The sequence below is a fragment of the Bufo gargarizans genome, chromosome 7, assembly GCF_014858855.1.
Source record: "Bufo gargarizans isolate SCDJY-AF-19 chromosome 7, ASM1485885v1, whole genome shotgun sequence".
NCBI classification, from domain to species: Eukaryota; Metazoa; Chordata; class Amphibia; order Anura; family Bufonidae; genus Bufo; species Bufo gargarizans.
The window spans coordinates 3,109,259-3,124,577 of record NC_058086.1 but is presented as its reverse complement, the minus strand read 5'-3'; the positions used below and the strand labels follow the sequence as shown (position 1 = coordinate 3,124,577).

Here is a 15,319-nt window from a genome sequence, read left to right as displayed (position 1 = left end):
AATCAGCTTTGAATAGCTTGAGGGGTGTTGTTTCTAAAATGGGGTTGTTTCTACAATGTAAGCCTCACAAAGTGACTTCATAACTGAACTGGTCCTTAAAAAATTGGGTTTTGGAAATTTTCTTCAAAATTTTAAGATTTGCTTCTAAGCCTTCTAACGTCCTTCTAAAATGGAATTTTCTAAATGATCCAAACATGAAGTAGACATATGGGAAATGTAAAGTAATAACTATTTCGGGAATTATTACTATCTATTATAAAAGTAGAGAAATTGAAATTTGGAAATTTGTAAATTTTTCCAAAAATTTTCTTATTATTTTTATAAATAAAAATTTAAAATTTTGACTCAACACTGTCATGAAGTACAATATGTGACGAGAAAACAATCTACGAATGGCCTGGATAAGTAAAAGCGTTTTAAAGTTAACACCACATAAAGTGACACATGTCAGATTTGCTAAAAATGGCCTGGTCCTTAGCGTAGGGCTACACGGCGATAAGTCGCACGACACATAGGGTACAACTACACGGCAACATATGTTGCGCGACAATTTTTGTAATGATAGTCTATGGTGTTGCAAGAAAAATCCATTTTGGATGGGTTTTTTTAGACTGTCATGTCGCAGTCGCAGCATGTCGGATGTCGCAATGCGACACCATAGCCTATCATTATAAAAATTGTGTGACAAAATGTCGGCATCAAATGTCGTCATGTAGCCCTAGCTAAATAGCAGGGCCCTGAAGGGGTTAATGACCTTCGGTTTACGGGGGCTGCAGTGTGTGGCCATACCTTAGGGAAGCAACCAGCAAACAGCCACTGACCTTTGAAGCTTGCTCAGCACCATAGTTGTAGCAGCCCCCAGAACTGTATCAGTACCAGCAGCAGGCAGCCCAGGGGCAGATTGGCCATAGACATTACTGGGAAATTTCCCGGAGGGCCGATGCCCAGGGGGCTGCCTGGGCCCTCCTCACGGCCGGCCAGTGGAAGTTTTTGAAGAAGTATTTTGTGATGGATTCCGGTATAATGTATAACCCTATGGTGTTGCTGGCCTCGCCTTTTATCAATTTAGACCCAACTACAGAACAGGGCCACTGTCAGTATTTTTTCCAGGGCCACTTAAGTTCCCAGTCCGCCCCTGCTGCCCCCTACTGGACAAGGTAATTATCGCGCCTCTAGCACAGAGGAGAGGTCATATTACAGCGTTCTACAGGCGGCATATATGTTCTATCCCAGTAAGACATGGCACCATTACCTACAAGCTGCAGTCCACCCTTGCCATCTGGCGTCCCTGGCTGCCAAGGAGACCTGGTGGACTGTACCATGCATGATAAATACGTTGCAGATTTCAGTCTTAGACCCGTACGTGCACATGGTAACACAGCATTTCCTATCGTGTACATATGCAGAGTAAGTATGTTACAGTCCTTTTCTCAGCATTAGTGTCATCAGTGGTATTAGATGTTGTATCCCTACTTATCTAAAATGGTGTAGTCCAAAGAGAAGGACGGTTGAGCCTAAACACGTTGTTATAGCAACGAAAGCTTGGGATCCAACCATTTATTCAAGGGTGGGTCGAACTACATTCAGCTAAGCGTTCGTATTGTAAGTGAATAAGAATTCTGGGCGTAGAAGCAATTCTTGTACTCTATTGGATGAATGAATGATTGTGAAGTCTGAGAAAGCAGTACCACTAAGCTGCAGTCAGCGTGACAATATTCCGTCCACCCCCATTTTCTACAGTCGTCGGTTCCAGCACCGTGTGCGCGTGCGCAGTGTGTATCCTACAGAACTCTGGTTACAGTAGTCGTTATTGAGAGCTGGGACCCGGAGATCGCGGCTGCTCTGCTCGTGGACAGGTATTCGTGGCATTACTACTGTATCGGGCTGTGTTACTAATGCAGCCTCAACTTGTTCCATTCGGACCTTTTCTATCTGTCTTGACTGCTTTTTGAATGATGCTCGTATGCAATCCAAAATAGTGACAAATATGTTGCTAATTAGTATTATACAACTTTATTTGTAAAGTAATTGTAGACACAAAGGTTTGGACAGAGGCAGACTGTGGCCCTGGAAAAAAATGGCTAAAAGTGGCCCCGTGTTGTAGGCATATCCAAATTGACAGAAGGCAGGGCAGAAATGCCTTAGTGCAGCACAAAATGCCGACCCGGTAGAACCAAATGTTACAGAACATTGCCGCCACCTCCACTGCAGTATTCAACTGTACAACCGTCCTGAGGACGGCAATATGGTCGAATTCCGGATCGCTCCAGCGGCCCCCAGGCAGGTGCATAAGTACCCGATGCTCGAGAGCATCAGATCGTTATGTAACTGGCCGGCGGCCATGATGAGGGCTCAAGCACCCCCATGGGCATCGGCCCACCGCAAAATTTCCCTGTAGGGTCTATGGCCAATCCGCCCCTGGGTTTGGAAGATTGTATGAGGTGGTCCCATAGATTTTGCAGAGGTTCTGTGACCTCTAGGACATGATAACTTTAGCGGTGCAGCATCTAGGCACATGACCAAACATGTATGTGGGACTTGTGGTCGTGGGTCTTTTTCATGGTGCAGTTTGGCTTTGGTTTAGGATTTACAACACCCATTAGACAATATTAAAATGAACTGCAGATATATCGCAAGTGAGCCGCAGTCACACACAACTAAGGCTACTTTTACACTGGCGATATGGCTTTCCATTTGTGAGATCTGTTCAGGGCTCTCACAAGCGGTCCAAAACGGATCAGTTTGCATTCTGAATGGAAAAGGATCCGCTCCGAATGCATCAGTTCCGTCTCCATAAGCAATGGGGAGAATACCCCTGTACATATGGAATCCAATGGCATGCTGCAAATTTGGAGTCCCGTGGAAGTACAGTGAAGAGGACACGCACTTTAGGCTGGGTTCACAAATGACTAAAAATCCAGAAGAATCTTCCGCAGCAAAAACTGCAACTAAACCACATGTATCACGTGCATTTTTTTTCTGCAGAAAAGCCATCAGACTTTAACGTCTCCATTGTAAAGGGTGAAATCCACAATCGGCCGTACAAATTGACATGCTGCGGATTTCAAATGCGCAATTCCGCATCTTTGCCACTTGTTTTTTTATGCAGTGTGTGGATGAGAATTAAGAAATTTTCATCCACTTTGCTGGTATTGTACAACACTGTGGATTTGCAGCAAGGGAAATCCGCCACGTGTGACCCTGGCCTTGAAGAGCATCTGTCACCATGATCAACTCCTTAGAACCAGGCATACCTCCTGGTAGGGTTAATCATGGTAACTGAAATAAACCCTTTCTCCTCACTGCTGCAATGCCTGACCCTCAAATCTTGTGCACGTGCGGGTGCGGGTGCAGTGATGATCTCTTGCATTCGCTCTTCTATAGTCACTTCGCCCATGATACTGCCACCAGTGCATGCACAAGATTTCAGGGCCATGCATTGTGCAATACACTGGCCCTCAGGGAAAGCGTGGCAGTGCTGTTGGAGATGATGATGGTGGTGGTAGTAGTTGTCATGGTGGCTATTCCTGCTCCAGTACTCCCACATGCTGCGCCTGCAGTGAGTGTAGGGCGGAGGGGGGGGGGGGGGGCACCATTCTTACCCACGGGGCACAACCTGGAATTTAGGGTCTCCTGCCTGGTGGTGGCTGGGGTGCCCTTGATGGTGAGCGGGTAACAGAGTGCAAGGCAGGAGGGCAGATACGGGGCTGGCAGATGGTAGTCGCAATGAACCTCTCAATTGACACAAAGGCGGACAAGTCCCTTTTAAAATATATCTGTAGTTATAAACTACAGGGTGCAGTCCTAGAACAGATGGCCAGTCCATCTCAGTAGTGGGGGTGTATCGGGAGCATTTGACAATAACCATGGGCAGTGAAGTCCAAAGCCATATACATGCATTACCTTGCATGGTCCTCAACCATCTGCAGAAGTTCAGTTCTTCCCCTCGAAGAGGTTATTTAGCATAGTACAGGGATGGTGTTTCCCTGGATAAATTCAGCTCACTAGTCAGCAGCCACTACACACATCCTTGCTTTGGCCTGTTAACCAGAAGACTACCTAAGCAGGCGGGCAGACCAGCCCACCACCTGGCAAGTATATCAATCATTAGTACCACTGAAAGAACATAGCATTTATTAAAGGGGTTTTCCAACACTTCAGGATCTGTTTGAGGAGGTCATTGAAGTAAATAGGGCTATGCTGCGATACCAAGCACCGCGTACCCTTACGTTGAAATCACACGTTCAGTTTTTTATATCTTTTTTTTTTTTTTTAAGCAAAATCAAGTGGACTCCAAAAGGAAGGAAAAATATACATAAAAAATTACAGGTTTCCTCTTGTAAACTGCAAGTGTGACTCAAGGCTCAAAGTGGTATTCCAGTATCAAGAAGTTATCTTCTACTCACTGAATAGGGGGATAACTGCGAGCCCCATTGATTACATGGACATGGGCCAGCTTCCAGCATGGGCAGCACTGCTTCATGAGAGTCTGTAGAACCACTGGTGCTGTACTTCGCTGCCTTCTGCCGTCTCATAGACTTGGAATTGGACTCTGATGGAAGTGTGCAAAGAGCCTAAACCCAGTTATGAGGAGGACGTTCCTTTATCAGAACTAATTATTTGTATCTTATTCTCTTGTAGGAAAGTATAGGCTGTAAACATAACCACTCTGGAATCCACGTGGAAACTAGGCAAGATGCCCCTCTTTGGGAACACCTTCAGCCCGAAGAAAACGCCGCCCAGAAAATCGGCATCACTTTCTAACTTGCATGCGGTATGTGTTGTACTGGTTTTCTCTTCTCCTTAGTTGGCCATATATGTTATACAGTGTCTAAGCTTGAATAAATAGGAAGCTGTATAGTTGAGGACATTACCATCAGTCATGTGACATCTTAAAAATGGGGTATTATGTGGTCATTAAATGGTGATATGATTTGAACCCGGTACATCTATGGAGGAGGGTTTATTCCTATTTCAGACATATGACAGAAAAAGATGATCCATATAAACTGAAAATAAAAATGACTCGCACATAAACAACTATTCGGCTAAAGACACACTACTGTAAGTGTTTTTCGGTCCGCAAAACACAGATATCGTATGGGTGCACGCCTCATCACGGCGTGGTCTGCATGTTGCAGCAATATATAGGACATGTCATATCTTTTGCAGCACAGATGCAATTGACACAATTGGTCCTAGCCAGATACTGCCCTTCACTGCTGGACCCCATTGACTATACTGGGATTCGGACGGCTTCCGGCATGAGTGCCAGGTTTCAGCAAGACAAAAACCTAGAGGTCAACTTATTCACACATTACAGGGTGCATGCACACGCCGCGGATATTGTTGCAGAATTTTCTGCAACTGAAACTCAGTTCCATTCACCTGAAGGGGGCTTGCAGAAATCCATTTACTTGTTGCCCCACTGAAAGGAATGGAGCTAAAAGATTCTCTAGGTTCTAAAGTGGAAATCGGTTGTTTCATGGAAAATGCGTTATAGGTGTTAGGGGAGATGACAGGTTCTCTATTATACATATATTTTTTTTTTAATCAGATATTTTTTATTAATACAGTTTTTCCATTGTAAAGCAAATTGCACATCAAAATCATACGACCCAGTACAATTTGGAGCCACAGGAATGTCTCAGAGACAAACCAATCACAGTTAGTCAAACAGTAATTTGTGAGTGCGTTCCCTCAACAGTTCCTTCCCCCTTGAGACGGATAACAGATCATTCTGCATAAGCCCAGACATAAGCAGCAGTAGTACTGAATGGTATTCAGCGATGGCAGACCTTCAACATCACACATCCACCCAGCATTCAACCAATTATACTTCCCAAGCTTCTATGAAGAGCCAGCCAAGGACTGCACACTCCGGATCTATCTGTCCATAGGCCCCAAATAGCCTCAAATTTCGAGAGACCGTTTCTTTTAAGATAAACCCCCTTTTCCAACCGAATCGCTACTTTCAATCTTACAATAAACTCTGCTACGACTGGAGGAAGAGGCTGAATCCGCCTCGCCGCGGTATAGCATTCTATTTATTCCTGTAATAGCAGCTGACTGCAAGTGATCTGTATCAAAAATGCCAAGCAGGCTCATTTTGGGATCAGGAGAGAAATTTGCACCATATACAGTATTTATCTAATGTATTATGTCATGCCAGTAAGCTCTCAAGGCGCTCCAGCTCCATAGCATGTGAAATAGATCGGCCTCCGCCCCCCACACTTCGGACAGCAGAAATATTGGAGTCTTTGTATCATGAACAGCTGAGACAGTCGAGGTTTGGAGTTAGTGCTGACGTTTCTTCCCATTGGGTATCAGTTATTACCCCAACACCCTTTTCCCATTTCATTTTAACCTTAAAGGGAACCTGTCACCTCTACTATGCTCCCCTCACTGAGCGTTTCTAAATGTTCATTGTGTTACCCTAAACATATAAATTACACTTTTAATTTCATTTGCAGACTAATTCAATAAGTATTATGCCTTTTTGTACTTCCCACCTTTTATGCAAATTAACATAAAAGAGTCATATCTCACTTGTGTGACCAGAGAAGAGTCATATTTTCAAGCTCTGACTCATCTCAGGTTAATTTGCATATGCATCAAATAGTTTTTTTTTTTTTACACAATAAAAGCACACAGAGCTATGGGGACTGGGTATTGCGGATGTGCTAGTGACCATCTAGCAACCCATGTCCTCAGCTCTATACAGAAAATCCAGGTGACAGGTTCCCTTTAAAGGGGTTGTCCGGGTTCAGAGCATATCCTTATTTTCACCCAGGCAGCCCCACTGATGTTGGAATCAGAGCATCTCATGCTCCGAAGCGCTCCCTTGCCCTGCGCTACATCGTGCAGGGCACGGGCTCTTTTGTTTGCAATAACACACTGCCAGGCGGAAGCTTCCGCCCGGCAGTGTGTTCGGTGACGTCACCAGCTCAGATGAGCGTGCTTTAGCGCTGTCCTAGACGTTTTACTGGCTAGGGCAGCACTAAAGCCCGCCCATCAGTGCTGGTGATGTCACCGGGCTTACTCGCAGCCTGCTTCATCACCGGAACTCTTGAAAATTCCCTTGCCCTGCGTGATTTAGTGCAGGGCAAAGGAGAGCATCGGACCATGAACTGCTCCAATGCTCAAGTCAGGGGGGCTGCCTGGGTGAAAATGGAGGTATACCCCTTTAATCAGGATTTTTTTCCGGAATTCCTCATGTAATGACCGGTAGACTTTTGCCACCATAGTATCAAGCATCTGATTAGTTGTGTACTTTAGCGACGATAATTTGGATTGTGCATCCAGTGCGCGCCTCACCTGCAAGTATTAATAGAAGTGAGTGGAAGGGAGGTCAGACTCCGAGCACAGCTGCTGACACTGGTTTAGGAGTCCCTGAGAATATAACTGCCCAATATTCCAAATTCCTCTTTTTTCACATTGGGAAAACCCAGTTAATCGGGACAGCTCTGGTAGGGCAGGATTGTTCCATATAGGAGAGATATTTAACAATCCTGAAACATCCAAAACCTCTTTGGCCTTTGCCCACACCCTCCTCATAAAGCCCTACAATCGGTGCAGATTTTATTCCAGAAATCACATCCCCCTCCACAACCGCCAATGGTTTAGAATATCCCGTTGCCCATTTAACCAGCTCTCCCCCCCCACCTTGCTCCATCCCTTGGAGTGTTGCAGCTGGGCTGATAGGAAGTATATTAAGGGGTTAGGCAGTGCAAGGCCGCCCGCATCCTTGCCTCTTTGCAGAGTTTCATATTTGATTCTACGCCTCTTATTTTTCCAGAGCAAAAGTCTAAAGATTTGTTGTACTTTATAGAAGTAGTGCATGGGTATCCATACTGGTGAATTATGGAACACATATAGAAGATGCGGCATTGCCACCATTTTAATCAAATTGCCCCTACCTACCAGGGATATGGGCAGCTTATGCCAGGAGGCAGCCTTAAGTGTGAACATGGCCAGTAACGGTACTATATTGTCTGGTATGTACCTTTTGAGGATCGGTGGATATTTTAACCCCTAGATATTTAAAGGAGGTCACTACCCTAAATTTATTAAATTATAAAGTAATTGCACCCATTTTATAAATACAGGGCTAAAACCCATTTTTGACATGACCCCCCCACAGGTAGTCCCACTCCACGCTGTCAAACGCCTTGGCAGTGTCGAGTGAGATCACAGCCCTGCATCCATCCCCATCCCCCCCCCCATCCAACTGAAGATTCAACTATATTAGTGCCATCTCACTGCCTGAAGCCTTTATTGAGACAAACAAAAAACAAACTTTTATAATATGCTAATTAGCCTCTGGGGGGGTTGCACCTGCTCCTAGAGGCTCTGTTTGCCCTTTCTTCGCCATTCTTCTCTAGATTGACAAGGCCAGGACAGCGCTGCTCTCCTCCTGCCGGCCGTGTCTACTGCGAAAATCCTGCGCCGTTCAGTATTCGGCGCAGGTGCAGTGAGGGAAGGAAGTTCGGCGGCTGCTGGCTTCCTCACCTGCGTCTGTGCCGAATACTGAACGGCGCGAGATTATACCCTGCAGACACGGCCAGCGGGAGGAAAGCAGCGCTGCCCTGGCCCTGTCAATCAGGAACAGAAGGGGCGTGAAAAGAGGTGGGGAAACAGAGCCTCTAGGAGCAGGTGCAACACTCCCCGCTCCTAGAGGCTAATTAGCATATTATAAAAGTTAAAGGGAACCTGTCACCAGGATTTTGTGTATAGAGCTGAGGATATGGGTTGCTAGATGGCCGCTAGCACGTCCGCAATACCCAGTCCCCATAGCTCTCTGTGCTTTTATTGTGCTTTTAACCGTTTTGATCCATATGCAAATGAACCTGATATTAGTCCTGTGTCCGGAGATGAGTCCAATTTTCTGAGCGCAGCACCGCCCCGCGTCCTCCGAATCTCCTCCTTGCTGGCTGACGTCACAAAGCTGGAGCGCCGAAATCTCGCGATGCGCGAGCTAGCATATGCGTAGTTCGTTCCCTGTGCTGATGCCAGCACAGGGAATGAACATGATGCCGACACTGCTCATGCGCTAGCTCGCGCATCGCGAGATTTCGGCGCTTTAGCTCTGTGACATCAGCCAGCAAGGAGGAGATTCGGAGGACGCGGGGTGGTGCTGCGCTCAGAAAATTGGACTCCTCTCCGGACACAGGACTCATATCAGGTTCATTTGCATATAGATCAAATAGGTTTTTTTAACACAATAAAAGCACACAGAGCTATGGGGAACTGGGTATTGCGGATGTGCTAGCGGCGATCTAGCAACCCATGTCCCCAGCTCTATGCACAAAATCCTGGTGACAGGTTCCCTTTCAGTTTTCTCAATAAAGGCTTCAGGCAGTGAGATGGCACTAATATAGTTATGTTCAGCTGACATTGGCACATCGCTAATGTCAGACAGCCTAATACCCATTTTTCAGGTGACAGAAACCCTTTAAACTGTCACGGCCAAGGATCGAAGGGGCACTCTTCAATTAACCCTCCACCCATTCTCATAGCAACGTTAACTCAGCAAGGATATAACTGAGGAGCTAGTACATGTCCCTTTGGTCCTCAGCGACTCAGACGACCTTCAGATACTATGTATATGACAGTCTTTTTTTTTTCAGGTGTTGCCACGTAGATCCTTCTCGTGTGCATCCAGCCATTGACACGCTGCATCTGGATTGTCGAACATATGCGTCTTCCCTTTCGCCACCACTCTCAATCTGGCAGGATATATCATTGAGTAGGGTAGTTGTAGGGCTCTCAGCCGTTTCTTTACGTCTAAGAAATGTGCTCTCCTTTTCTGGACGTCCGCAGAGAAGTCAGGAAACGGGGAAATGAGATTTCCATTTATAGTAAGATCTGCACAGTCTCTTGTGCCTTTTAAAATTGCATCTCGATCTCTAAAATGCAGGATTTTAATCAGCAAAGGCCTTGGCGGTGCCCCTGGTGGTGGCGGGAGGAATGGTACGTTGTGGGCCCTCTTAATAGCGAAAAGCAGAGACAATTTTTCTTTTACCAATTTTCTCAGAAAGCGGACATTATTACGCCTTAGCCTGTTTTCCAGATCATCAGATTTGGATATGATTAATGTGATTTTATGTATTACACGCTGCAGATCCCTCTTCACTGGTGGCATTTGATCCTCCACAGTGCTAATTCGACTTTCCATTTCACCCATACGCTCCTTCACTTGCCTTATAAGTAAAACATCCTCTTTGAGGCTTCCCATGTGGGTATTTAATGAGGTGAGCGCTGTATTGCACTGCGCCACCGCTGAATACACATCCTTAATGGTGGGTCCCGCCTCTGAAGTAGCCCCTCCATCCATTAGTGCACTAACCTCCTTCTCCGCTACTGGTGCCAAGCATGGGCTAACCGTTCTAGAGGCCCCTTGAGAGTCTATGGCTTTGGCATCATCTGGGTCCAGAGCGGTTACTGGGGGAGTTGAAGAGCGGGCAAATTTCTCCAGCCGCACGGCCACATCAGATAGCTTTGCAGCTTGCACAGCGCCATTTTGTGTAACCGGCGTAGCGAGACCACACTCCTTCCCCTCCTTGTTCTTCTGGCACGTCATTCAGCTGCTGAAAGATGGCGATTTGCAAAGGGAACAACTTCTCTCACTGGAATGGTAGGTTGCTCACCAACACAGCAGGGATTTAAGGATATCACAGGAGATTTGGCCAGGAGCTCTGCGCTGCGCGTCTGTTCACATCCCTGGTCAGGCCATGCCCCCTATTATACACATTATTGAGGTAGTACATTTTTATTAACTATAGTTAGTAAAAACTTGATAAATCTGTGTCTTTGTGGTTCAGAGTCCCATCTCTGCAAGTGAACATTGAGCAGGTAAATGTATTGCTGCTGGCGTCTATATCATATTGGGTTTTGTACCGCTTGCTCTAATTCCATTTACAGTTCTCAGCTAACATCCTATGTTCTATATATTAAAATAAATGAAGGAACTTCATGTTCAGTCATAGATAAAGAGGTTCTACGGTTATTTTAAACTGATTATCTATCCTCTGGGTAGATCATCAGCATCTGATCGGCGCGCGGGGGTTCGACACCTATGACAATACACACTATGATATTCAGTCTATTTGCTTACTAGATTTGTCTTCTCACCAGTTTTTTGTTCTTTCTCTTCTAGCTGGACCGGACAACAAAAGAGGTAGAGCTGGGTTTGGAATATGGTGCCCCTAGTATCAGTATTGCAGGACAAAGTCTTAAATTTGAAAATGGCCACTGGATAGCAGGTAGGTTGTTTTGCAGGCCAAAGTACAGACCCCACAGATCTAATAGTTATCCTCCATCCTGTGGATAGGGGTTAAATTTTAACAACCGGAATACCCCTTTAAAGAGGACCTTTCACCGATTATGACACTGTGAACTAAGTATACAGACATGTAGAGCGGCGCCCGGGGATCTCACTGCACTTACTATTATCCCTGGGCGCCGCTCCGTTCTCCTGCTATGCCCTCCGGTATCTCCGCTCACTAAGTTATAGTAGGCGGAGATTTCAGTCACTAAGTTATGGTAGGCGGAGTCTGCCCTTGTTCTTCTCTAGCGCTGGCCAATCGCAGCGCAGAGCTCACAGCCTGGGAGGTTATTTTCTCCCAGGCTGTGAGCTCTGCAATGCGATTGGCCAGCGCTACAGAAGAACAAGGGCAGACTCCGCCTACTATAACTTAGAGAGCGGATATACCGGAGGGCATAGCAGGAGAACGGAGCGGCGCCCAGGGATAATAGTAAGTGCAGTGAGATCCGCGGGCGCCGCTCTACATGTCTGTATACTTAGTTCACAGTGTAATAATCGGTGAAAGGTCCTCTTTAAGTCAAATACTGGATGACAGTAGTGTAAAAAAGACGTATATTATTCTTATGTATGTGTTACATTCTTTATTGTTGTATATTAATTGACATTACTTCTGATAGAATCGGGTGGCACTGGATCTCAGAAGGATCTCCAACGTCTTCGAAAGAGAAATCAGCAGTTGGAGGAGGAGAATAACTTGCTTCGTCTGAAAGTAGAAATCCTGCTGGACATGGTAAAAGACTTGACTTCATTCGTAGTCATAAAGTTGGTGTGACAGTATGAAAGTGGCTGAACCTTTCTTAAAGACTCTGCTCAGTACCTAAAAATGTGGGTGTGACAGTTAAACTCAGTTTTCCGCTCCCTGCGTTACACAAGGGTCCAAGAAGGTGAGAGAGAATTTGGAGTGGTCTGCATTCTGCTGACCTGTTTTATATCAATACAGCTCAAAAAGGTCTGGCTACATTGCAGCACCATTTTACACCGGAAATTTGGCACGGACTCCATGCCAAACAGCTGGCGACAGTTGCACCGTATGCGCCACTCTTGTTGTTTTCAGTAGGAGTCCACATGGCTGAACAGTGGTTTATAGCTGCAACTATGCCAAGCTAGGACACGGCAGTCGCAGCTATAAATCGTTAGTTAATTGAATGGCCATGCGGCCCACGGCAGCTTTGTTGTGTGGAATCTTTGCCAGATTTTCCAGGGTCCAAAGACGCTATGTGAATGGGGCTTTTTAAACATATAATCTACATTAAAGAGGACCTGTCACCGCTCCTGGCACGCCTGCTTTAATAGCTTCATGCATTCTCCATGTAATAAGAATTCTGGAGCATCTATTCGTATGGCTGTATGTTGTGCCATCCCTTTATTATTTTTACTAGAAGTTCTGAATGAATTGCTTGCAGTTTGCAGTAAGGGTACAGAGGGGAGTAACCAGTTGGGGGGGGGGGGGTACCCTGCACAGCCTCAAGAATAAATGATCCAGGATTGTTACTACACTGGGGATGCATGAAGCTATTAAAACAGGTGTGTGAGGAGTGGTGACAGGCCCTCTTTGAAAATTAGCAATTTTTTAATATATTTCATTACTTTTCTGGCACCGGTCATGGGTGACAGTTTTGCCAGTTGTCACTGGAAAACAAGAACATTCAACCGACTGTATTTATGTGGAACGGATGCGGACCCATTCATTTCAATGGGGCCACAAAAGATGCGAACAGCACACTTTGTGTTGTCCGCATCCGTAGTTCCGTTCATCAGCCTTGCAAACAAGATAGAGCATGTCCTATTCTTGTCAGCAATGACAGATCCATGTTAGTATCCATGTTTTGCGGACTTAAAAACGCATACGGTTGTCTGAATGAGCCCCTATTGAGACCCTCCCCTAGTGGCTCACCAGAGCTCCTGTAATACAGTGGCAAAGTTACTGTTAGGTTTAAGGTTAGAGTTCTTTTTTTCCCACGTCCGGTTCCTGTACGATGGGTAAGGTAGACTGCATTTGCTGGAGAGACTGAGCCAGTAAGCAGATTGCAGCTCTTGCAGAATTGTGACCGTAACCCTTAAAGGCTATAGAGATCTTTAGGGGAAGCTATGTTTTTTTTATACATCACTATATATTCTACCCATTTTGGGCTAAAATAATTATTTTCATTTGGCCTATATTAACGTTTTCAACAGCTTTCAGTTTCACAGCATCTGCTGCTCTCACAGCTCCATCTATAGCTCTTTTCTCTGAACTCCTGACAGTTCATAAAGACTTATTATAGCTGAATTATTAGCACTTTCATAAAGAAATTAGCTTAAAAGGGTTGTGTGGTGGCATAATATTGATGCCTTATCCTCAGGGTCGCTCATTAATATCAGATCACTTGAGTGGGACAAGCATTTGTAATTACATTGCACTGCCGCTACAAGTGAGACAACGTGCAGGTAATTATTGAAGAGGATGCATTGTTCGCACTAGCGCCGTGACCCCGTCAAACAGCTGATCAGCGGGACCTACCTATTCAGGTCATCCATATTAGGCCACTGCACAATCTCTTTAAGTTAGTATTTTTGAGAAAGGTGCGCCAATCATACTGTGTATTATATGTGATTTATTTTTATTTATTTTTTCACTCTTCCTTTATAATAATAGCTCTCTGAAGCAACAGCAGAATCCCACCTAAAGGATAAGGAGCTTGAGGAAATGAAGAGCTTGAGTGGGCGAAGAAAATGAACGAAATCTATAAAAAGGAAACCCGGATGAGCCAGGAACAGCTCATGAATTAATACCTGCGTCATACAGAAGACTGATAATGCTCCTCTCCTAATCAAAGCTCATTGAGGCTTTTATCTTCTTATGAACATTTTTTCCCAATTCACTTCCGCAGTGACAGGCAGCAGGGGTGTAGTAGCCGCCCCCGCATCATTCCATAGTGGACTAGATCAGTTATTTATTTGTTACACTTGTAAGACTCACCTTTCATAAGGAGCCTTTTATCAGATATATGTTGGAGGACTTGCAATATATACCTTCAGTGGAAGGGCTACAACATATTCTGCTGTACAGCCAGCAGTGGGATATATCGCCCATGTACAGTTATCACTGAAGCTTCCCCCGGCAGCTGGAGTCCTCCGACAGCTCTCTGAATTCGGATGCTCTGACCATAGACTTGGAGGGAGATGGGGAAGCTGGTAGCATCCACAGTGAAGTAACACTTGGTGAAATTGCAGGTACAATGTAACCCAAACCTCATATTTAGGTTTTGTGACATTTAAATATGAAAACGCTGTTTATAACAAATGCTGAGAATATTACATTTTGTAACACTTTTTTTTTTATATATATATAAATTTGAATAAAACATTACTTGTTTGAAGTACTTTTGCTTTACTTTCTTATATATTGTTGTGTGTTCTTTTTGTAATTGTAGGTGAAAGAACAAACCACGTCCTATTGGATTTCTGGTTTCACACACCGGGTATTTGGTGAAAAATTCCAGTCTGAAGTTTCCCAACAATATACAGTATTGGAGTTTGGCGTATTTATGTTTTAAGATTTTACCCACTGCAACGCAATTTGTGAAATCCGCAGCCTAATTTGCATCAAACTCTGTATATACAACAATCAGCCATACGGCATGTGCCATTCCCCTTTCTTTTTGCGGACCGATTAACTTTAATGGGTCAGTGAACCAGAATAGGGCACGTGCGATAAAAGAACGGACATACGGATGTGAACACACAGACAATTAGGAAATTCATTGCTGCCTAGTCACATTTTTATTGTTTTCTTTTTTGCTCACCCTTGAAAAAGGACAATTGGTGCTCGTTTGCATTGGCCTATTAGGGCTGTTTCACATGAGCGAGTCCATTGCAGGAATCATGCTTCGTGTGTGAGCTTGATCCTCCATTATGGACTTTCAGGAGCGCACAGCTTTAGGCCTCTTTCACACCACTGTATTGGTTCCGTTCCGTGCATTGGGGACTGCAATTTGCTATCCAGCTCTGGTC

The 15,319-nt window shown here is 45.0% G+C and overlaps 1 protein-coding gene across 2 annotated transcripts; it reads left to right on the top strand.

The window, feature by feature from the left end:
• The first annotated feature begins 1,784 nt into the window (after nucleotides 1-1,784).
• CBY1 (chibby family member 1, beta catenin antagonist) lies at nucleotides 1,785-14,862 on the top strand. 2 transcript variants are annotated; one of them, XR_006390896.1, is made up of 6 exons: nucleotides 1,785-1,856; nucleotides 4,642-4,774; nucleotides 11,159-11,264; nucleotides 11,944-12,056; nucleotides 13,962-14,539; nucleotides 14,740-14,862. XR_006390896.1 is itself a non-coding variant. In XM_044301884.1 (5 exons), the coding sequence occupies exons 2-5, from the start codon at nucleotides 4,697-4,699 to the stop codon at nucleotides 14,040-14,042; spliced, it is 378 nt and encodes a 125-aa protein (XP_044157819.1). In that variant the 5' UTR covers nucleotides 1,785-1,856; nucleotides 4,642-4,696; the 3' UTR covers nucleotides 14,043-14,618. The 2 variants fall into 2 exon arrangements, 1 of the variants encoding a protein (XP_044157819.1); XM_044301884.1 differs by lacking the exon at nucleotides 14,740-14,862 and having other exon boundaries at nucleotides 13,962-14,618.
• Nucleotides 14,863-15,319: the final 457 nt, after the last annotated feature.